Source organism: Maylandia zebra, linkage group LG3 (assembly GCF_041146795.1).
Source record: "Maylandia zebra isolate NMK-2024a linkage group LG3, Mzebra_GT3a, whole genome shotgun sequence".
Classification (NCBI taxonomy): domain Eukaryota; kingdom Metazoa; phylum Chordata; class Actinopteri; order Cichliformes; family Cichlidae; genus Maylandia; species Maylandia zebra.
Window position 1 is genome coordinate 24,319,497 of NC_135169.1, and position 23,156 is coordinate 24,342,652.

The 23,156-nt window shown below is 41.5% G+C and overlaps 1 protein-coding gene across 3 annotated transcripts in view; it reads left to right on the top strand.

Moving 5' to 3' along the window:
- exoc6b (exocyst complex component 6B) overlaps positions 1 to 23,156 on the top strand; it is a 130,527-nt gene that overhangs the window by 48,343 nt on the left and 59,028 nt on the right. For all 3 annotated transcript variants that reach the window (XM_004561120.4, XM_004561117.3, XM_004561119.4), the window contains exons 9-18: positions 1,333 to 1,416; positions 2,270 to 2,316; positions 6,280 to 6,400; positions 6,496 to 6,567; positions 8,031 to 8,128; positions 8,848 to 8,953; positions 9,199 to 9,308; positions 18,889 to 19,000; positions 20,820 to 20,954; positions 21,195 to 21,383. In XM_004561120.4, the coding sequence (XP_004561177.3) occupies positions 1,333 to 1,416; positions 2,270 to 2,316; positions 6,280 to 6,400; positions 6,496 to 6,567; positions 8,031 to 8,128; positions 8,848 to 8,953; positions 9,199 to 9,308; positions 18,889 to 19,000; positions 20,820 to 20,954; positions 21,195 to 21,383 (1,074 nt within the window). The remainder of the gene's footprint in view (positions 1 to 1,332; positions 1,417 to 2,269; positions 2,317 to 6,279; positions 6,401 to 6,495; positions 6,568 to 8,030; positions 8,129 to 8,847; positions 8,954 to 9,198; positions 9,309 to 18,888; positions 19,001 to 20,819; positions 20,955 to 21,194; positions 21,384 to 23,156) is intronic.

Genomic DNA, 23,156 nt, shown 5'->3' on the forward strand with positions numbered 1-23,156 from the left:
TGGCGACTGATCGCAGGTAATTGTGGCGACCATTTTAATTGCTACTTTTAAGGCAGTGGCACATCCAATCAGAAACTAACAGCAGACTGACTCTTGTCGCCATTTCATTGCCGTCATGATGCACTGAAATCGGATTGAAGGTAGCAGTTGTTGCAGCCGTTTCAAAGATGATGAGATCACAACTAATGTGGCTGCAGCATTAGAGAATTGGTTAAAGTATAACGTTGGAAGCTAATCATGGTATTGATTATTAAATTCCAATCTCTTTAAATAACTGAGGCAATGGACTGCAGGGAACATGAACATAAATGTAATTTCTGAATGTACAAATTTCATATTTCTCAAAAGAAACTGTACCGTGAGGAGGGACGCCTTCAACATCGTTTGTCTGATCCCAGATGGAGGGCTAGCATGAACACAGCACACACTCGGTCTGTGTTTTCTGGGACCAGGTGATTGGCAGTGGGGTTAGGCCTCGAGGACTGGAGTTGTTCCAGGGTATCCAATAGATGCTCTGTGGCATTTGGGTCGGTGCTGACCGAGCTGTTTTACGATGGAGCATATTATACTGCCTGGTGATGCTGTTGCTTTTTGTCATGAGCATATCAAAGTGACTTCTACTTGAATGCTGGCACCCTATGTTCCCAACAGAGCAGTTGTGTTGTCATAATTAAAGACAAAGTGTATTCATTTATTTTTGAAGCTGTCAAATGTCAAAGTTGGTAAAACAGTGGTGTCTTTGTGTTTGTGGTGTATTTTTATTCCTGTATCTGACCTCCTACAACAGCAACGTCAGCTGGGTAGATATACGTGGGCTGGTCTGGTCAGTAGCTCAGGGAGCTTGTCATGTTATCTGCCCACTCCTGGGCCTTTATCTCTGAGCTCACCGGTTACTGTGGGATCTGGATACGTGTGTGTGTGAGAGAAAGAGAGAGAGAGACTTGTGGTCTATCTTAGCACAACAGAGATAAGGGCGAGAGAGCTTCAGTGTAATGGGAGGAACAGATACGAGATGGTCAAGTTTAGACAGCCGATTCTGTGTCTCTTGCGTGGGTACGTTTTAGTTTGATGTCTGAGCGGTGACGCTAGCCAGCCATCAAAGGCAGCTTCCCTATCTCCCTCTTACTCACGTATGCACTAACATGACCTTCTCCATCCTCGTGTGGGTCTACCCTTTTGATTTTGTACCTCATTACATGAGTTCTTCCCCTGTTGTCTACCAACCTCGATTAACCTGAAACACTGGGTTGTATGCTTGTGTTGTTGGCGCTTCACAGGCTGTACTTGCAGTCCATCCCTGCAGCCGGTCTTACCTCCAGTTTGTGTTTTTAGGGTTTGCGTGATGTGTTTGAGAACTACTACAGAAAGCAAAGGAGGAAACAGGCCCGTCTCGTACTGCAGCCCCACTCTAACATGGTATGACTCCGCACCCTCACTTTGTGTGTTATTCGATGCACTGTTATGTCCACACACTCCTAACTACACTGACTCCACCCTAGCCCTGCACACACACACACTCTCAAGCTGTTTGAACAGCCAAGGCCTCAGTCACACAGGCCTAGACTGGCTAGTGACCCCTGGCAACCACCAATGTATACCCCGACATGTTGGCCTGTGGTGGCTGGCTTTCTACTGGTAAAAAAAAAAAAAAAAAGGTATATGGTGCTGCAAAGGAAACCTTCTCATGATTGTTTTGGACACCTTAAAATTGGGCTTAAGGTAGAAAGATCACAGAAACACGAGAAACTGAGGACTGATGAGTTTGTTTAGTGTTGAGAACAAAAGGCAAATACTCGCCCAACGAAATGAAACTGCAGAAAGTGCAACACAAACCAGAAACTGAGAACATTCACCTTCAAAGTAAAGCTTTTGCCTTACTGCTACAACGGGAGTGTTTCAAGATTTGCAGCTTTTATTTTGAAGGCGAACATTAAATACACTGAAATTAAATGTAATTACCCTCCTGTTGCAGGACTCTATTATAAAGCCTGCACCCTTTATCCTGTAAACAAGCAGATAAACAGTGGTTGGACAAAATTGTTATGATGAAAAATACGACAACCTCACATAGAATTACAGTCAATGTCTCTGCCACTTGAAAATGATGAACAGATGTTGCTAATGCATAAAACAAAGAATTTAGATGCATATATTTGAGTAATCTGGTATAAGTTTGTTTCCTGTTATTCTGATATTTGTATATTTTCACATTATTAGTAACTCCCTGTTTCTCCCTCTGTTTGGCCTTTGTGTTGTTATTTATTTCTAGCATGAAACTCTGGAGGGATACCGGCGGTACTTCAATCAGATTGTTGGGTAAGTTCGTCCGCCCGCTTTTATTTATTTCCTACTCCTTGAAGTTTTTCTAATTTCCTTCTTTAATTTCACCCTAATTGAAAGTGAACTTTTGCCAAAAGGTCAGAATGAAAACGTCTGTTTAGAAATAGTTGTAAATATTTTCAAAATGGCTCATAACAGATTTCCACCGACCGACCATCCGCCCGCTCATTGTGAGATTTCTGTTTACCTTGGCAGAGGCGGAGGAACGTTTGAGTGAAAGCAAACATTCAGCATTTAACAGCACCTCATTTCATTTCTTCTGAGTGACTTGTGACCATTTGACATCTTTTCATCTCCCTCCTCTCCTGCTGTTATTCCTGCCCCCCTTTTTTCCCCACTCACACCCCATCCTCCACCTTTTCTTTACTGTCCTCTCATCCGTCACTCCGTCCCACTTCTATGTTGCGTCTACACACACGTCCGCTCGTTCTCCCTCACATGCACGCAGCAGTGAGGATTGATAGTGTGTGTGTGATGGCGGTTGGCGTGTTGCTGTTATTCCTTCTGTCTGTCTTGCTGGAGCAGACGCTTCTATAAACACTGGACATCAGCTCAGACTCATGCACTCACCCTCAGGTCTGTTATTCCCATCTGAAGTGCTGGAAAGTGCCATCCTTTGTCTGTTATCCACTAGTGCTTCTTCATCCATGTCTCCCACCCTAATATTCTTTCATCTGCGCTCTCTGTTGACATTAAACACTTCAAAATAACTCCAACTAAGGCTTCCTTTAATATCTGCATTTATTTTTTTTATGTAATAGTTGTGCATGCCCACAAAACCAGAGTTATTATATATGTTTAATTAGTAACTGTGCGTGTTTATATGAGGAAACTTATGGGGGCTGAAACTGCCAAAATAACAACAACAAAAAAGATTAAATGGATGCATTAAATGACATCAAAATTTATTTTTAAAAATCTTCATCACGCCATGTTTGTCTTCCAACTTACTAACTGAAGATTTCTCACAATATAAATGGCTGCCTCCAGGAGACACTCATTAGAGAGCTGAGGCGCTCGGCTCATCCATTTGAAAATGATACCGTTCACTGATGAGCCAACAGCTTTACAACTGTACAGCAGAATACCCTCCAGTGCTACTCACGTTCATGTGTCACCAAACGTTCATAATTGGACTCCATGATGGTCCTCAAGTCATTGAGTGGGATCTGTGCAGGTCACTGATGAACTTCAGACTTGGCAGGTTCTCTTCACAGATCCAAACAGGTTCAAACTGAGCATGTGTGTTAGATGTGGAGACACCATAGCAAATGTTAAGCGACCTGCAACCTTATTCAGTATGAACAGTTTGGCCCTGGGTTAATGTTAGTCTGCAGAGATAGATGCTTGGAGAAAGTTGTCCATAGGACGGGATAAAAAAATCTAATATGTAAGTTGGATTGACCTAATAATTGCGTGTCTAAATCAGGTTAAATCACTTTCATGGATGTGGTACATTTAAAATCAGAATTTGTACCAAAGTGTTTTCTGGTTGATGCTTTTAAAGCATAAATCCAACATATATGTAAATCAAATGAAAAGCAAAGCTTCTCAAATGTGAAGCTGTTCTGTATCAACATATCAACAATTTTTTAAGTTACAGTTATTCTTTCTCAATGAGTTGGATTTGTAGGGAAATTTGTGCTTTGTTCCACTGTGGTACAAACAGGTAGAAGATGCTGCTTGGTCTTCCATAAAAAAAGTGCACAAATCTTTTAGTTTCTTACATGAAGAAAAAGCTGGAAAAAGTAAAAATCTGTTGAGTGAATCTCATCATATTTATTCCCTTCAGTAATAGCAAAGAGAAAAGTAACCATGCATAGCCGGGCCACTGATCCGACCGCAGTGCGGCTCATTGTGGCCTGGCAATGCTCGGTGGGCACTGGTTTGAGTTAGACGTGTTGTGAGTGGATGTAAACCAAAGTCACTTTGCAGGCGATTTGATCCGTTTCACACAGGCATCATTTCAAGACAGCAGCACAACGTGTGACTGACGGGTTTGTTGCTGTGCTCAGATATCAGCATCCTCGCACGCCTGGCTGGGCGAATGCGCCGTTTGCCTGGCTGTCATTTGCACTTGCAAATGATTTTAAATCAGAGAAACATGGCAGCTCTTCTGGAAAAGTTGTCAGAATTGACTCGAACCATCCCAAAGTACTCTCAGGGTGAAAATAAGCCACACAAGTGTTTGTCTTTTATTTGAGATTGGGGATATCTCTGAACAGTCCCTTCCTCTGCAGTCCAGAAACATGTTTTCATTTGCGTTCCTATTGCCTAATTATTTTTAATTCACTTTGCAGCTGATTTTAAGGATTGTTTTCCACAAAAACATCTTGTAGAAAAAAAAATGGATCATAAAGAGAAAGATGAACCAAAGAAAACCATTTGTCATAGAAAAGATCAGCAGCTTTATTTTTATGAAAACCAGATTTCACATTTCTCTGTTTGACATGATGGAAAATACAGTTATTGTCAAGAGCAGCAGATGGATTAATAAAGTGAAACCTAATCTAGATCCTGGTCTTTTAACTGCTTCGCTTATGTGAAAGTATTTCTAACCTTGGTCCGGAAAACATGACAGTACTGTTATATTTGCAAGAGGCAGTATTAGAATCAGTATCCCTCGATCCTCCAAGACTTTCTTACCAACGAGTCTGAGTACAGCTAACACACAGCTGGACTTGTTGCCATCTCCCACAAGTAGTTTTTTTCTTGCTTTCTTCTTTATCTTTGTTGTCTTCTTGGCCTTTTTTTTTCTTCATCTGCTTAGTCTCCAGCTGCTTAACTCGTCCTTGTCTTGTTTCTTTCTTTTTTTTTTCTTTTCATCTTTTTCCGTCGTCGTTGTCTTCGCCGTCTACAGGATAACCTAGAACACCGTGTGCTGCCGTATTCCATCCGAAGAGAATCGCTGTATACCTTATCAAAAGAAACTAGTACTAGAATTTCATTATGAGTTTTATGAGACGCAGCATCTTGACCAGGCTGAACATGTTTCATGTTTAGTCTTCTTTATAAAGACGTTGTTCTCAATAGTAACAAGTCAACTTCTTTTAACTGTCATATTTGATTTGCCGCAACAAAATCTGTAAGAAATGGCACGTAAACATTAGTGGCATCTCCTGTTAGCTGCTTCAGTGTTTTGCCAGTTGCATGTTTCCACTGGTTTTCAGGTCTAGTTGAACAGAAGGAAAGTAGCTCCTGAAAAAAGGGATTAGAACAACGGAAGGTTTTGTATCACTGGCTTTGATTTGTGACATTGCTGCTAAGATTTTAGGTGTTTTTTTTTTTTTTGTTTTTTGTGGTGCGTAGGGGACTAAACAGAAAGCACAATTCAGTTCTGTAACATTCAAGAGGAGGCAGACTTCTCTACAGCACATATATCAGAAACTGGGCAGCCAACTCCAGAGCAGTCTAAAGGATAAATGTCACTGCAGCTCAGTATTCTGCCAAATATGTGAATCTGATTTACGGGTGGACTGTCCCTTTAAATCTGTTTGTATATCCCTTCCAAAGTGCACCTAAGACAAATCCAATTTGAATCCAGGAAAGACTCCTACTCAAATATTTTTCAAGTTATATCTCATTTATTTAATTTGTACAAAATCTGAAGTGTAACAAGGACAATTTGCTGTTGCGCTGGAGGTTTCAGGCCAAGCTATTTCTTGGATAGTAATGGTAGAAACACTCTGGCACCTAACCTCCTGGTTTTTGTGCATATTGAACTGTAATATAACATGCAAATTAGTGCGCTTCAGTGAGCTAGGTGGATTTGGACATAGCCCGGCACTCAGTATTTATGCAAAGCTAAGCTAACCATGTCCTGGCTCCAGCAGGAGTGGTATTGTTCTCCTCCTCTTACTTTTGGCAGGAGCGTGATTAGGTATATTTACCAAACTGCCTAAGTAATTCCATCTGTCTCTCTGTTCTCCTCGCTTGCAGCTTCTTTGTTGTGGAGGATCACGTCCTGCACACCACACAGGGTTTGGTCAACAGAGCATACGTAGAGGAGCTCTGGGAGTTGGCGCTGTCCAAAATAGTCGCTGCCCTGAGGACGCACTCTGTGAGGCGAATCACACACACTCATTAAATACGAAATGCATGTTTCCACAAAAGTCTGAAATGACACAGACACACCCCTCCCTCCTGTTTCCTTAGTCATACTGTGACGACCCTGACCTGGTGCTGGATCTGAAGAACCTCATTGTCCTGTTTGCTGATACTCTGCAGGTATGTGTGTGATTAATTCCTAATATTTCACTTCGAAAGGAAGGAAATCCTCTCGTTCCCTTTTGCATCACGCTATATGAAATGCTGTTGTGTTTTTGTACTTCTTGTTCAGTTATCTTGGCACATGTCTCCTAAGATATTTGACCCCAGAGGCCCGTGATTCTTGTTCAAAGCATGTTTTGTAGTTTTTACAAAACAGACTGCTGCCAGCCTCTTAAAAAAAAAAAAGAGAGACTTTCTGTCTTAATTCGTCCATTTTTAGAAATGGACCTTAATCATGTGCTGTCAGTTTGCGCTCCATCCATTTATTTTCTGGCTGTATTTATGAACTAGCCTGGATGGATTGAGTGTGATGTATGAGAGGATGAAGGGGAGATAGAGGGGATGTGGGTGAAAACCGGATGGGAGAAACATTCAGAGAAGAGTGAGGCACATTAAAGGCGGGGAATGATGAATGTGTGGTTCGATGTCCAAAAGTCATTCATGTACAGAGATGAAGTGCTGCTGAATGGCTAAATTTCTACTCATTGTTTATGTTTGAGGGCGTTTCTGTTTTATTTTATTATTATTTTTTGGAATTCTTCTGTATTTCTTCCAGCAGAGAGGAAACTATACCTTGGGTTTTCTTTATACCACACTCTCAGTCTTATGTTGAAGGCATGTTGTTTTCCAACCTCATTTTAATTGGTCCTTCCATCAGTCTTTATTTTGACATTTCAGACATTTGATGCAAAATATTGTTTTGAAAAATCAAATAATTATGTGTTTAATCTCATCCACCTGTATCAACTTAGTCCTCCTAGAGCGAAGTCTTGTCAGACAGCAGCCCTGTTAGCCAGCTATGTGCTGTCACAATCTTCCCAGGAACATGTCCCAGTAAAAACACCCCAAGGTCAGATCGCTCAATGCTCAGAGAAACTGCAAAAAACCCAAGAGCTGCAGCTTAGACTTTACGAGCCTCAGTTAGCTCATAACAGCGCAGTTACAAAAAGACTAAACAAGTATGGCCTGCTTAGAAGGTTTGCCAGAACAAAGCCACTTCCCTCTGAAAAGAACGTGACAGCACAGCTTAAGTTTGCAAAGTTGCATCTTAGCAAACCACATGTGCCACATCTGGAGAAACCCAAACACAGCATATCAGCATAAACACCTCATACCGGCTGTCAAGCACAGTGGTGGAGGCATGAATATTTGGGCTCGTCTGTCTGCTCCAATCTCCGTGGAAATATCCTTGGACAAGATACTAACCCCAAAATTGCTCTCCGATGCATCGGGGTATGAATGTGTGTGAACGTTAGATAGAAGCACTTATGTTAAAACAACATAGTGTGTAAATGGGTGTGAGTGAGTGAATGAGGCAAGTTGTGTTAACCATTTGAGTGCTCAGAGCAGAAAAGTGCCATATAAGAACCAGACCATTTACCATGGTTTCACATGCAGCTGCTCTTCTTTCCCTTCTGCAGGGTTATGGTTTCCCTGTGTCTCAGCTGTTTGACATGCTGCTGGAGATGAGGGAGCAGTACGGAGAAATCTTACTCAAGAGATGGAATGTCACCTTCAGGTAGCGAACGTTTTGTTTCCACGCTCTCCTGATAGCTGTTTTTCAGTAGCTGGGTTCTAAATACTCCAGTGTGTGCCGCACTGACCTTCACCTCTCTAACGATAAGGTCATGAAGCTCGTACACACACACATATTTGTGCAGCAGCGCATGTCTGTGGGAAACGTCCTGGTTTTGAAGTTTTACAACCAGCCAGAGGGAGGAAGTGTTTTAAAACAACGTCCGGAACATTCTCTGCCCTTCAATGGGTACTACCCCCTACAAAACTCTGAGTGTGAGAGTGCGTGTTTGTATTCGGGCTAAACGTGCCATTGTTTCAGCACCGCTTTTGTCCAATGACACCAGTGGGACTTGCAGCAGTGAGAACGGACAAACAAACACACACTCCCTCTCTCCTTCCTCCATCTTTCTCTTTCACACACACACACACACATCGTGGAAGCCACAGGAATTTTGTGTTGTATTGTTGGGGAGAGGGAGAGAGCGCGCTCCGGTTCACGGCCTCTCCATGGAACGCTGGAACGTCCGAACTCTGGAGTGCCAAAAAGACGCGGGGGTGGTGAAAGAGGGCAGGGTGGTAAGAAAACCTCAAGAATTAAAACGACCCCCAATGGGATGATTGTTTATATGTATCCTCTGTGGGTGTGGGTGTGTGTTGACCTCTTTGGAGAAGATGGGAAGTTATTTACCTTTGATTTATTTGTTTCTTTGCCCTCTGCAGGCAGGTGATAGACCAGGACAACTACAGTCCAATCCCAGTCTCAACGGAGGAGGAGTACAGACAATACACTTCCCAGTGTCCCTTTCAAGACCCCGAACTGGAAAAGGTAGAGAACATAGACGATATAAAAGTGTGCAAAAAGAGTTTTATACGCTATCAAGTGCTGCATGTTGCTTCTTGCAGTCATGTCAGTTTAATTTCTTCCATGCAAAAGCTTCTTCCCTTTAGGAACTCTCAAGAAAAAACTACCTCTATGCTTGAACTTGCTCAAGTTAGCTTTTGTGCAGTATGTGAATTAAAGTTTGAGTAAAATCTCACTTAATCTCTTATTTTTCGCCCCATTTCCTCCAGCTTCCCTTCCCAAAGAAGCTTCCCTTCTCAGAGTTTGTGCCAAAAGTCTACTGCCAGCTAAAAGAGTTCATCTACGCTTGTCTGAAATACTCTGAGGACCTTCATCTCAGGTACATGCGCTGCATGCTTACACTCCTCTGCCACTGACAGTCCTGGTGTCAGAGTTTAGTGCTTTTGATTTTACAGATGCTTCTATAAGCAGCATGGAAACACTGATTGAGGACAGCCAGCTGAAGGTGAATAGATTTGTTCTGTTCACCTTGAATCTGATTTTTCTGTGGGCAGCAAACAGTGAAACGCATTCAGTGACAGTCGTGGTTTACAAGATTCAGAAAGGATTGTAGCTCCAGATATGAGTCACTTCAATAAATCTGTGTTGGTACACATTTAAATGTACATTACTGTGCAAAAGTCTTGCGCACGTCTCAATTGTATATATTTGAGAAGAGCTTGAAAGTCAATATTTAGTACGGCCACCTTTTATTCTTCAATAAAGCCTGAACTCTCTTAGCTTTCTTGTGATGTCTTTAAGTATTTCTCCAGACTACTTGAAGGATATTCAAAGTTCTTCTTTGGATGTTGGCTGACTTTTGGTCTGTTCTTTGTCAAGATGATCCCACATTGCTTCAATAATGTTGACCCAAGTTTGAATTCATCCCTCTGTAAGACCTGTTGCCACTAATGTTCTTGTGTAATTTGGCATAGTGCAGCCGTTTTCCCCTGTTTGGCACAAAATAAAGAAATGAGGTGTTGTTCAAGACTTTTGCGCACAGTATTGTCTAATAGATCTGATGCTATAATGAAGCTTCCCAAAAGGAAAGGAAATACAAATGAAATAGATAAATATGCAGGTGTCTGTGTTAAACCTCAGGCTCACAGCATTTTCATATCCACTAGTTACGCTCTGATCATCTCCCACATCATTCCAAATAGTTATACATTCCTGGTAGCACAAAAGAAGAAGAATTTGTCTTATCAAATTATGTCTTTATGATTCATTTAAATAGTTTACTCCCCACATTATTCACTCTGTAAGAGAAGCTCAAAAGATATATGGAAAAATAGACAGAAGCTGTTCAGTCGCTAAGGTGTCATTTGAGCTTGATTCAGACTTGAGACGAATAGAAACAAACAGAATGCTAGGACACCCCCCCCCCCCCCCCCCCCCCCCATTGCTCTTTGCTGTGGTTTATTTTGTTCCCTGGGGGCAATCACATTTAGGTTTTCCACTTCTTTTTACATTCACTCACGTCTGTTCTGATCGTTTCAAAAATCTCACCCCAGGAATTTTGTGAGTCCTTATATTGATGCTATGATTCTTATCCTCATGTTGAGGAGATGATTGTTATTCTCTGACTGAAAAATTCCAAAACTCTGGGGAAAAAGTAGTCGGGATTGTTGGGAGCTGCGTCGACCCAAGTTGTAGTTACATTTCTATGAAGGTGCAGCTTATAGCTCAGTGTTTCAGGGGAGATCGTGGTGACAGCGTAGCTACTGTGCAAATTTCCTGCTGAAGCATAAATGTCCAGAAACTCATCACTTCACCTACAAAATGTCGTCTCTCATCACCTCACAAAAATCATTTACAATAAAAGATTTAGATGAGAGCTGATTGTATTAGCTGTCTTTAGTAATAACAAAATCTGCATTTGCAATGACTGCACACTGATGCGGACTCATCAGTCTCTACCATTTCGTTGGGTAACTATCTTTAGTCTGTGGTACTTATAAAAAATTGTTCAAAAGTCATTGAAATGGGCTTTTGTGTGAGCAATTATTCATATTCATATTTTTTTTTATTCAGGCAAATATTTTCACCAGGTCAGGATCAATTGTTGCAGCTCAAACGATTCAGATTGACCACAAACTTCAACGCCTGCACACCTTCTCCCATTCATTCTCACTGACACACACACACTCAGCAGACAGCAGACGCCGTTTGGTTGATTGGTTCTTTCCATTCTGACCAGGGGTTTTTGTCTCATTAGATCTGGCTCGAGTGGGATACAGCATGCACACACACACACACACACACACACAGAGCTTCTGTTCTGAAAAGGTTAAATGGTAAGCGTGTGTGTGGGTTATGGTTGATGGAAGAATTAAGTAAAACAATGCAGCTACTTTTCTACTGAGAAGATGAGCAATCAGGAAACAACTTCTGCTGTCCAGAGGGATTCAGCAGGCCTGGGCCTCAGCCAGACGCACACACACAAACACACACACACACAACAAATTTCCCGCTTAATGTAAAAGCTAAAGATCCTCACTTTGAGCTTGAAAAAGCAGAACAAAGAACTGAACATTCACTTCCAGAATAGCACGGACTCTGGGTCCTTCAGTTTGAAACACATTATTAGAGTCATGTTCAGATTTGCGTTGTGCGTTCCAAATGAATAACATTTTTTACTTGTACCTGTAACTCTGAGTCATATAGCTTTAATATTTTTGTGCTCTTGTCCGCTTCTGTAGACGAAGCTCTACGAATGTTTAGTGGCTCCTTGTGCGTATGTGTGCATCAGTTGATTCTCCCTGGAGGCTGGGAATTGGGGAGGTGCCATTGATCCGTGACCGGGGGAAAAAGGAGACGGCGGCAGGAGCAGGGATGATTGGGGATGGGGAAAAAGAAAAAAGAAAGTCCAAGGCATCTAATTAAAGTCATCGGTTTAGAAAAGCAGAACAGTTGTGTGTTTGTGTTAGAGACAGTTTAGTCACCATCTTTGTGAAAATGAATCAAGCTGAAGAAGCCTGTGTCTCTGGCACTTTCTAGAGCATATGAACTCTCTGAAATGCTAAAAATTGAAAGCATGAGCAGAATTCACTGGAGCACAAATAGTAGAAGTAGTAGTCTTCTGTATTTGTTGAGGACTCATTCCTACAAATACAGTCTGCTTTGGTCAGATTTATTGGACAGTGGAAACGATTCTGTGTGCGCGTCTGGACTCTTGTGTCTGAACCTGTCAAAATGTTCCCGACAGATGTTTTTCAAGTAAAAGTTTCTTTCTGGTCTCTTGCTGACCAGACAGCACTAATCGCTCTTCTCAATCAGAGTAATGACTCCACTGTTTGACCTGGCTGGATTTTTTTTATGGCCATGCACACCCTGCTATCTGGTTACTGCAGTGGCATGCCTTCCTGCCTGTTTCAAACAGACATATACATGGATACACAGATCCGGAAGCAGACGGGATGATGGTGCAGGACTTTGGTCACTGATCCCAAGCACCCCCCACACTCCGACCTCTGACCGTAACCTCTGTTCACTTTTATAATTTGGTGGAAAGTGGGTACACTTGCATGCATATGCGCAAGTGTACTTTAGTGCCTCCATGTGTGCTTGTCTTCTCCTGTTGTTCTAGACTTGTGTGTTTCAGGCAAGCTGCCATAGTAGCTATAAGGATGACATTTTTAGCCTTGGGGTTGATAAAGCCACCACTTTGGTCCAAGTTCAAATATCGAAACATTTACCCAATAGCTCTGCATTTCCGCACAATAGACTTTAAATAAAAACTGGATCTACCCACTGTGATGTTACTCACTATTATGGAAACTACCTCTTTTAAGCTACAATTTGAACATTTTGCCAATCACCATCATTTTTTTTCATGTTTTATAAAACCTGGAGGTGACAACTGAGCTATACTGACTGTTCTGACTAACAAATTGAGGTCACGACATACTTATTTGACTTGCATGGGAACCATTACCTACTAGTTCAAAAATCTATGCATTCCAGGAATTCAAACATGTTCATGTGCTGTGAAAAAGTATTTACCCCTGAATATAGATATATATATATATAGATATATAGATATAGTTGAACAGTTGTGAACCTTCCCAGGAGTGAATGGGCTTCCAAAATTACTCCAAGAAAACATTGACGACTTATCCAGGACGTTGTAAAAGAAAACAAAAAAACAGTGCACATTAGTACATTGAAATAGTTAAGCAAAAATGGCATCCATGGAAGAGTTTCAAGGACAACCCCACTGTCAAACCAAAATAATACAAAGGTTCATCTCACATTTGCCAAAAACAAATCTTGATGATTCCCCAAGATGGAAAATATGTTGCCTACTGTTCGAAAGCCACAGCTGTTATGGACCAGTCAGCTCTCTATAAGCCCTGGCTGATATGGTCAAACTTATCGGTGTGTTAGGTGTGGAAATATATCGGTGGTTTCAAATTGATATCTACTAAAAATCTCAGTGACCTTGACCTTAAGGTCAGTTCACTTGTCATTTGAAAATCTTGTGTATGCAATTACTCGAGAAGGAAGTCACTTAGGATACCATCTGGTAGGAGGGTGAGGAGTCCTAGTTGCTGTTGCCAGTATTTTGCAGAGTTTTCTAGCACTGTTGACTTTAGAACTAACTAGTAAATCGTAACTACTCAATCTGTGTTATCAAAGCATTTAGTAAAAGACAAACCTGCCTTTCCAATAACTCAAATACAGACTGACGTCGTACTGGTGCTGATTTTCAAGCTCTTGCATCACCTTCTCCCCAGTTCGTCATATCTTCCATCCCACATCTGCAGCATCTGTTCACTGCAGCATTCATTAAAAAAAAAAATGATGGTCTTAGCTCTGTCACTATTCTTTTTTTTGTTACTTTCCGTCTTCCCAGCTGTTGTCTGTGTTTAAGAGATCTTAAGTTGGAAAGCACTTTCTCTGGCATTACTCTGTATTTTTTCACGTATCAGTGGACTTGCATGCACAAGACAATTATATTCGTGTTCAAAGATAAGTATGATAAGCTCTAAGAACTAATTTATTTGGAGCAGCTGTACTTTTAGGTGTAGTTCTGCAAGTTATTAATAATCCCATTTATCAGTTTATCCAAAGTTCTTCTCGTTCACTATTAGATATGAGTTCATTATGCCTGTTCAGGTAATATCAGGTGCAAAGAGGCTTTTTTTTTTTTTTGTCTGGATGTCTGTCAAACTCAAAAAACACTTTGGATTGAACATGTCGGACCCTTGGATGATACGTGTATAGGAGGCTGTTGTTTGAACTATTGCAGTACTACCTCAGAAATTCTATTATTTATATTCAGTTTGGAAATGATTGTATAGTCTATTGTGCCAAAGTAGCTAAAGCAGACAACTAAGACATAATTATAGGCCTGACGAAGACCTGAGTGTTGGACTGGCAGGAGCCTGAGTGATGAAGGCTGTGCAAGTTTGTGACGTTTTTGGAGGAGAAGAAGATGAGGTGATGTTGGCATGAAAATATGTGCGAAAGACATCAACCTGTAGCCTAGAGGTAGATCAGCGGGAGCTGTTAGCCAGAGGATGGTGGAGCTCATGATGAACCAGTTGGAGAACAGTCTGGAAGGTGAAAATGAATCTGCTGCCACACAGATGCCCATGAGCCGGTCCAGTGGAAGAAGACTGTGGGTGTGAATCTGTCAAACTGTGAATATGAACGAGTGTGTTGCTGAGAAACGGCATGCATGCTCAGCCAGCCTATTTGAGGTAAAGACTGGAAAGAAAACAGAGGCGATTGTAGATGAAAATGTCAACACTTATTGGCCACATTTTCCCCACAAATACAATCAAGTGATTCAAAATTAAGCTGCAGATGTCAGTCTTGTTCACAGGTAGGTATTGGATTGCAAACACTTCAAGCCGCTGTGGACGTCAGAGTGGTAATATTTCCAGAGCAGTGCTGGCACGATAACAACAGGCATGAGCACATGCTTATGTTTGAGACTGGGAGAGCTGAGTAGTTCTTTGACATCGGTCAGTTGGAAGTTTACCATGACAAATGTGTGAATGCAAATACTCTGGATTGCCTCAACCCATTTTTGATTTCCAGGGGGTGTTAACAACAGATGTAGACAATGTACACAATGTTTCTGGATGCAATTGGATAGACCTGCACCAAGTCCGTGAAATGCATCGTGGGAAGTAACACGGCATTAGAGAACAATTAGAGGTGTTATATGGAAAGCGTTCTGAATTGTAGAGGCCTGCAAGAAGAAATGAATCAAATTGATCTAAGTGACGCTAGACGTAATTCCTAGTGATGAATCGCCAGATAGCATTTCAGCATGGAAAAGATCCATCTTGTTTGTTACATTAAAGGAATTATAAAGAAAGCAGTTGTAATATATCGTCAGACAGTGTTGGGTGTAACGCATTATTAAGTAACGCGTTACTGTAATTAAATTACTTTTCCACTGAAAAAGTAGAGTAACTGATTACTGTTCATTTTTAGGTATTTTAATTAGAGTTACTTACAATGTATTTGCGTTACATTGTAAAATAATTAAACTCGCTGAATATCATTATTTAATTTCAATAATTTGTCTTCTAAAGGTAAAAGTAAACTCTGCCGCTTTAACGTCGCTGTAGTGCAGGTGCGCGTCATTTCGCGCCAGTTTGCTGCATAGTCGTATTCTAAAGCGGAAGATGTCGGACTCGGCTGAAGCGAGTGGCTGTTTTATGAAATAGACATATTCCCGTCTCTTCACTTTTCTGAAACAAGCAGACAAGAACATTACAGTTATATGTAAAAACTATCAGCTGCTGTTAATAGCAGGAGTAATCTACTGAAGCGCCTGACACGAGAGCATAGACGAACACTTCAGAGTGATCCTTGTTCATCATCCATGGATAACACCGCGGCAACTCCTGCTAAGCAGCAAAACCTGATTTTACTTCAGCAGCACAGAAAGCGTCTGAAGGTGAGCTTGAAAAATGATTGCAGGCTACGTTGTGGAAGAGATGCTACCGCTGCGTACTGTAAAAAAATGTATTTATTATTTAAAGAGTTTAATTTCTATTGTTTGTCCACTCAAGGTTTATAGGGATTTTAAGAAGTATTTAGTTAATTTACTTATTGAGTAATTAATACTCCCCCACCTACAGATAAAAGCCAATTATAGCTTGTAACAGCTTGAAGATTGTAGTCTTCTGACATTCACAGTTAATCGCAAATGTAAATCTGCAGGCTATCTGACGACAGTGTTGAGTCAGTTACTTTATAAAGTAATTAATTACTAATTACTTAATCAATATTGTATTTAAAATACTTAACTTAAGCCTCTCTGTGGAACTTTATACGTCACATTTTTTATGTTACAATGTTAGTAACCCAACTAGGATTTAGTTATGAGTAGTTTTTGGCCTAAATCTCAGCATGAGACTGATTTAAAGGAGTTGTAGGCAGAATCTAAAGTTAGCACATTCTTTATATATATATATTGTAGAGTCAGTTCACGACCTTTAATAATCGTTTGTCTCGTCATTCATTCTTTTGTTTGTTGTACTAATAATTTATATGTGCAATCTCTGGGCAGGTATGTGCACCAGTAGATAAAGTATAGAATATAAATACAAAATATAAGCAAGGTAGTTATTTTCAAATTCTTGGCAACTACTGTTCTGCCTGCCAGGGGTTTGGTGCCTAGTGCACAAGGCACCAAACCCCTGCAGTGCCTGCTGAATGGACGGATCGATATACAGAGCATAAAACCTTATGTGTCAAACGCACCTGCACCTCTGCAGATAGACACCCTCTATTTATGAACCAGAATACCTCATCAATATATAAGTGCTGCATGAAAAGATTAGGAAATGCTTTTTTGGTTGATGTTCACATTGGTTGGTTTTGTAAAACAGAAACATGTGACCTATGTAGTGTAGCTGTAAATGCAAGACTGGATGTCAAAAAAGTTGCAACTCCCTGAGCAGACAGTTGCAACTTTTAATACGCAGAGACTTAATAAGCAGAGACGCTCATCAGACTTTCATATCTGTTGTGTGCTGAGCTGCAGTTCACAATCACATTGACTGAAACACTTCTGATTTTTGCTCTCGGTGACATCATAGCAGCTTTTCTGTTCCTCAGCATCATTTTCGGTTGCTTTGCGAGCTGCTGGGACGTAATGTGGTATGAAATCTGCTGATTCAGTGACGGATGATCCAGAGAGCTGTGCTGGGGAGCCAGTGAAGCGCGAGAATCAAGCACGACTGGAATGCTTTTAGTTTGCCATCGTAGTTTGCGAGACGCACGCTGGTGGCGGTTACACACACACACACACACACACACACACACACACACACACACACAGAGGGAGAGCAGAGTTTACTTGGCTGGCAAATCGGTTACCACAGTTGATTCTTTTATTAAATGTAGCGAGTGCTACGTGGCGCAGTTACTTACTGCCACACGTTTGAACGTCCACAGTGTTTTGTGTGTATTCAGCCCGTCGCTGTTTTCACTGCTGACTGCGTTCATTTTTTTCGTTGTTGTCATCGCTGATGCTGCTGCCTGTGTATTTTTAGAAAATACCTCCTGGGCGTGCTGTAAACACGCCTCATCTGAAGGCTTCTGGCTTCCCTTTGACAGCGCAGATCGCCGTGCATTTATTGTGACTGATGGCAGCATAAATACAATGAAACTCAAACCCAGCTCTGCGGTGTGTCTATATTTGTATATGTATGCGCGCGTTTCGGTGAGTTCACCAGCATACATTGACTTTTTGCCACTCTCCACCATTTCTGTCCACTCGGCACTTCTGCCGCTCCAGGAATTTTTTTTTCTGTCTTCCTCCACCACCCCCCGCAACCTTTGCTCCGATTTGTCGGAACGTTTTTAGGATTCCTCTGCTTTTTTGGAAAAGCAGTGAGTTTGAATTCCAGCTTTCGCTCTCCCTCAGGCAACTCAGTGTGCATGTGTGTTGAATTCCAGGCACAGACAATTTACTGATTCAGTTGGAATGTATTTGTTGCCCACAGGGCTCTGGATTCAAACACAGAAAATAAAACACACACACAAACACAGATTGTTCATCATCCCTCAGCGGGAGAAAGCGATTGCTTTCATTCACAGTGATTATCTCTGCCTGTGCGACTCGTTTTGACCTCCCCTGACCTTTTCCTGCAAGAGCGTGCATCATCTTCTAATACTGTGTGCTTTACCTCTGGTCTCTCATGGGTTACGACCTCTCTTCTGTCTGTACACGCAACCTTTTGCCTATCACACCGAGCCCGAAGTCACACGACTTTTTGTGTAGTTGTTTCCAGGAACGTGTTGTTATTAAACAGGAGGCCAGAGAAAGAGACACCCTGCCATAAAAAACTTTACTGGACCCCCAAAATTGTGCAGAAAATTGTCTGGGTTTCTTCACCAAACATCACCCGCATTTCAAACATAACAAAGCTGATAGCGTGTCGGAGATTCTTTAAGTGGGTCTGATTTTTCTGCCATCAAACATTTGTTTTAATAGGAAATTTGAGCTCATTTCAGAGTTAAGTCCGCTGGCTGAGCACAGCTGGTAATTTTACAACTATTAAAGCTTTAAGAATTTTAAGAATTTGGAGGAAGAAGTTTGATTTCTTTGATATTCTGTGGTCATACATTTAGGATCATGAGTCCTAAATGACCAGTTTTTGGTTGGCAAGTTTAAAGCTGAAGTCTTATCAGGGCATTTAGGATGGCGTTAGAGTTTTAATGAGCCTGACAGCTCATAACATGGTAATGTACTTGTTAGAGTTGGCTGACATTTAGACTTTTTCCCAAATGGAGAGAGTCGCAGACAGAGAAATTCACTTAAACTGTTTGTACTGGCTTTCGGGCGTAGCAGCTCTCTGCAAGAAATGGAAGAAATCGCTTCTGCACAGTCACAGACTCTCCCGTTCTCTTCGCTTATGTATTTATTATGTATGTGTTTTTCTCAGCTCCACAGAGGTGGACGATATGATCCGCAAGTCGACAAATCTGCTGTTGACCAGAACTCTTAGCCACTGTCTGCAGTACGCCATTAAGAAGAAGAATGTCGGACTGGCAGAGGTAATGTGTGTGTGTGTGTGTGTGTGTGTGTGTGTGTGTGTGTGTGTGTGTGTGTGTATTTTTCCAAAAAAGTGGACAGATAAAACTGATTATAACTGACAAATTAAACTCGCTGTATTAAATAAGGACAGAGAGAGAGTGTTAAATGGGTGGATACAGATATATGTCTATTTTTTCCCCCCAATAAACCACTGGTGAGGTGGATATCCCTTATATGGTCTTCTCAGGCACTCTGACTGTGAGCACAGAAGCCCCACCCACCTGCTGTTTATACCTTCTGTTTGGAGCCGGCAGCCAATTAGAAGAAACGAAACGACCATTACAGTAGTTTCTGGGTTTTTTTTTGAAGGGCAGCTGCACAGGTAGAGGTGACCCTCACGAACTTCTGATGCACACCCAGTTATTTTGTTCTATGAGGTTCAGAACAGAGCTTCAAGTAATACTCCTAGCAGGCTTTCACATAGTAAGAAACTTTTAACAACTTAAAAAAAAATTCTTACTTCATCCTCAACAATTTCTGTCTTTTATTTCTGTATCTAACAACAAAAACAGGGATGACGTTGAGTTGCAGTCAGAAGCATGTGCGGTGGGGTCGAAAAACCCTATTCACTGAACATACTTTCGGTCCCAGCAGTGGGGCCCACCCTGCTGTTTGCAAAGTAAGAGGAACTAAAGCAGCTTGTGTCAGAGGATGAACAGAGGAGCTGCACCAAGACCCACTATAAGATAAACAAGGATTATTCTGAGCTGGGACTCATGCAAAGCTGCTCTAGTCGAGAGAACAAATAACATTGCCAGTAATGACAGTGAAATTATGAAGACATGGAGACCGAGCTCTACTGAACAAATGCTCATTAGACTTGTGTTACAATAATGGCCTCTGAATGGGGGATTTTTGCAGTGATGTGAGCCAGTAAACAAGTGAAGTCTTATGTTTTTGATTCTATCTTTTATTATGTTGTTTTCTTTGGCAAGTGCAACTTTTGTCACCCCTGACACTTGTAATAACCTTCTCAGAGTGAACGTGTTACTCTAAAGTCGCTTGCACAACTTCAGAGTAGTTCTCTTACTCAGAATGGCGATTCTCAGCATTTCCAGCTCATTTACTTTCCCAAAAACAGACGTTTCCTCTTTTCGGCCCACTGTTATTGTTGTCCCATCGCTGCAGAATGTGATGTGAAGTAATGATTTAATATTTTCCACTTTCCGTTGCTGTTTATTTTCATGCTCAGCGGCTACACTAGAGCACAAACATCATTAATTCACGGGGACAGGATGTAATGATAAGACGACGTGTTATGGAAAATTCAGCGTGTCTGCATCCTTTATTAAACAAGTTCATCTAAGAATCACAAAGCTCTTATTTGTTGTTCAAATTAAGGCTTATGAGGAAGTCACTAGACTGATTGTTGCAGAATGTGAATGCATTTGCACACCCGTTTGCTCCTGTCATTGCACGTATTGCAGTTTGGATTCGATTAACGCATAAAAATTCACGATTAAAGCCAAAAATCAAGTAACCGTTTGTACTTTTTAACCTAAGAAATATCAGTAAACGTGGCAAACGTATCCCACACGGTCCACAGGAGACATTATACTTTTAAATTCGGTGGTATGTTTGATATTTGGCTTTTTGGCGAGCTCTCGGCCCATTTCATCGAAAAATTGCCCACATGCTGGAAAAAAAAAGTTGAACTGTTCAATATGTTCCACTTGCAAAAGATGACACATTGTGAAAAAATGTGAGGAAAAAGAACTACACAACAAAAGGAGAAAGAATCCAAAGATGACCGGCTACATGTCTGTCCTGTTTGTGTAGTTGGTGCAGGTGATCATTAACACCACTCACCTGGAGCAGAGCTGCCACTTCCTGGAGGAGTTCATATCAAACATAACCAATGTTCCTCCTGACACAGTAAATGCTACCAAGCTGTACGGCACCTCCACCTTTAAGGTAAGGCTGCTCTTTCTTCCTCTGTCTCCTCTTTTCTCCCCAGCTGTTTTACTTTTTCTTTATTCCCCCATTCTTCCTTTCTTTTTCCTCCTTTCCACACAGTTTGTTTATCGTGCCATGCATTGTCTGTCTGCAACATGAAGGCACGCACGTGTCTCCAGTTTGTAAATTCTATGATACTTTTCCTTTTTTTCTTTTCCTTTTTTAAAATTCTCTGTTGGTTACAATCTTCTCTCGCAGGATGCTCGTCATGCTGCAGAGGCAGAGATCTACACCAGCCTGAATGCAAAGATTGACCAGTTCCTGCAGCTGGCTGATTACGACTGGATGGCTGCGGTGCCCGGAGGCGAGAATCTGGCTGCCAGCGACTACCTGATTGATCTGATTGCTTTTCTTAAGAGCACCTTCAGTGTCTTCACCAATCTGCCTGTTAGTAAACACATGAATACATACACACACACACACACACACACACACACTATAGACTTTACAGCATTGGAACACCAGAACAGAGAATCGAGCCATTCAGCACAACTAAGGAAATCTGCAAATCTCACCTGCAAATATAAAGAACTAAATAACTATAACAGTGCTCCATCCATCCATTTTCCATCCAGTTTATCCAGGTCAGGGTTGTGGGGCTGCAGCCCAGCTGCCACAGGGCGAGATCAGTACACCCTGACAGGTTGCCAGTCTGTCGCAGGCTAACACAGGGAGACGTACAGTCATTCACACTCACATTCCACACATAAGATTACATTTTAGATTCACCAGTGAACCTAATCTCACTAACTGCATGTCTTTGTACTGTGGGAGGAAACCAGAGTACCACGAGACAACCCACTCAGGCACCCAGGACCTTCTTTCTGTGATGAAACTGTGCAAACAACGATTATCGTGCTGTCCTACAGCAGACAGCGATTAAATTATAACTTAAAATGAATTTAAGTAAAAGAAGACGAGAATGTAATGTTTTAAAATGAAAGTGAGGAGTAAAATTGATAAGCTTTCTTAAAAAGTTTTTAAAGATGAATCTCAAATTGCTACAGAAACAAATGTACAAAACTTGGGGTCCGGGTGTTGTTGGCCAGAATGAACTAAGTTGACATCCTAAGTGTATACAGCGTGCTTCGGTTTAGCAGCAGGTATGGTGGATGTTGTAGTGTTCACAATATGTGGGTCATTAAAGTGTTTATCAGAGAGATGAAACAACCGCCTGCTAATCAGACGGTACAACACAGAGAGGCCTTAAGACAGCATCTTTCACAGTCTTCCAGTGTTGTGCTTGCAGCTGTCCCCAACTCTCTGTGAACAGTAGTCATGGCCACAGATCGATTTGTGACAACAATTTGCATATTAATGATCATGAAACTGAACTCGTTTAGGGCTCTGCTATGAATTTGGCCACCATTACGAGAATCGATCTCACTAGGAAGAGAGGAATATCGTTTCCTGTGCCCAAGACATGAGGTCGTCCTAAGGTCATCATAAAACAGCCTCACAGCGCCCCCCCCTGTGAGATTAATGTGAAATGTTTCTAAATTACAAAAAGGAGGTTTAGTAGCACTGTGTTTCACACGTGTTGTATTTACTCTGAGTGTGCCGTTGTGTTCATTTGTCCGTCTCGCTTCGTGTTAGCATGACGCATCACAGGGCAGCACAATCTGCTTTACTTCGTTAAAGGATCAGCTTGTTACAGGTTAGGTCGTTAACATGGGCTCCGCTAAGCTTATTAAAGGGTGAGCTGGTTGGGTCAGGACCACTCGATTATATACAGACTCAGGCTGGTGATGCTGCTGCCCAACTTTAATGACATTACACTTCAGGTCAGGATATCACAGCGCAATTTTCCACATTTTAAAGTGTTTCTAAAGTGGAAAGAAATAATTATACTGTTCAAAGAAAATGAAAGGAATGCTTGATCATGACAGTGAAACCTACACTAAGTAGGGTTAAAGTTCAGGCATACCAGTCCCACACTAGGAAGCAGAAGCCATTGTGAATCCATTTTAGTTGCTTTGGTGCAAATAAAAGTGACAGCAGTGACTGGAAAGGCGACGACAGGACATCCTTCCAAAAAAGACAATGGTTTGCAGATGGTGGCCACACATCATTGCTCTTTCCATTTTCCCCTCCAACTTTCCTTATTGTTAGCGGCTTTTTCACTACTAGTAGCACGAGTTCGCCTGAAGCCCATTCAGG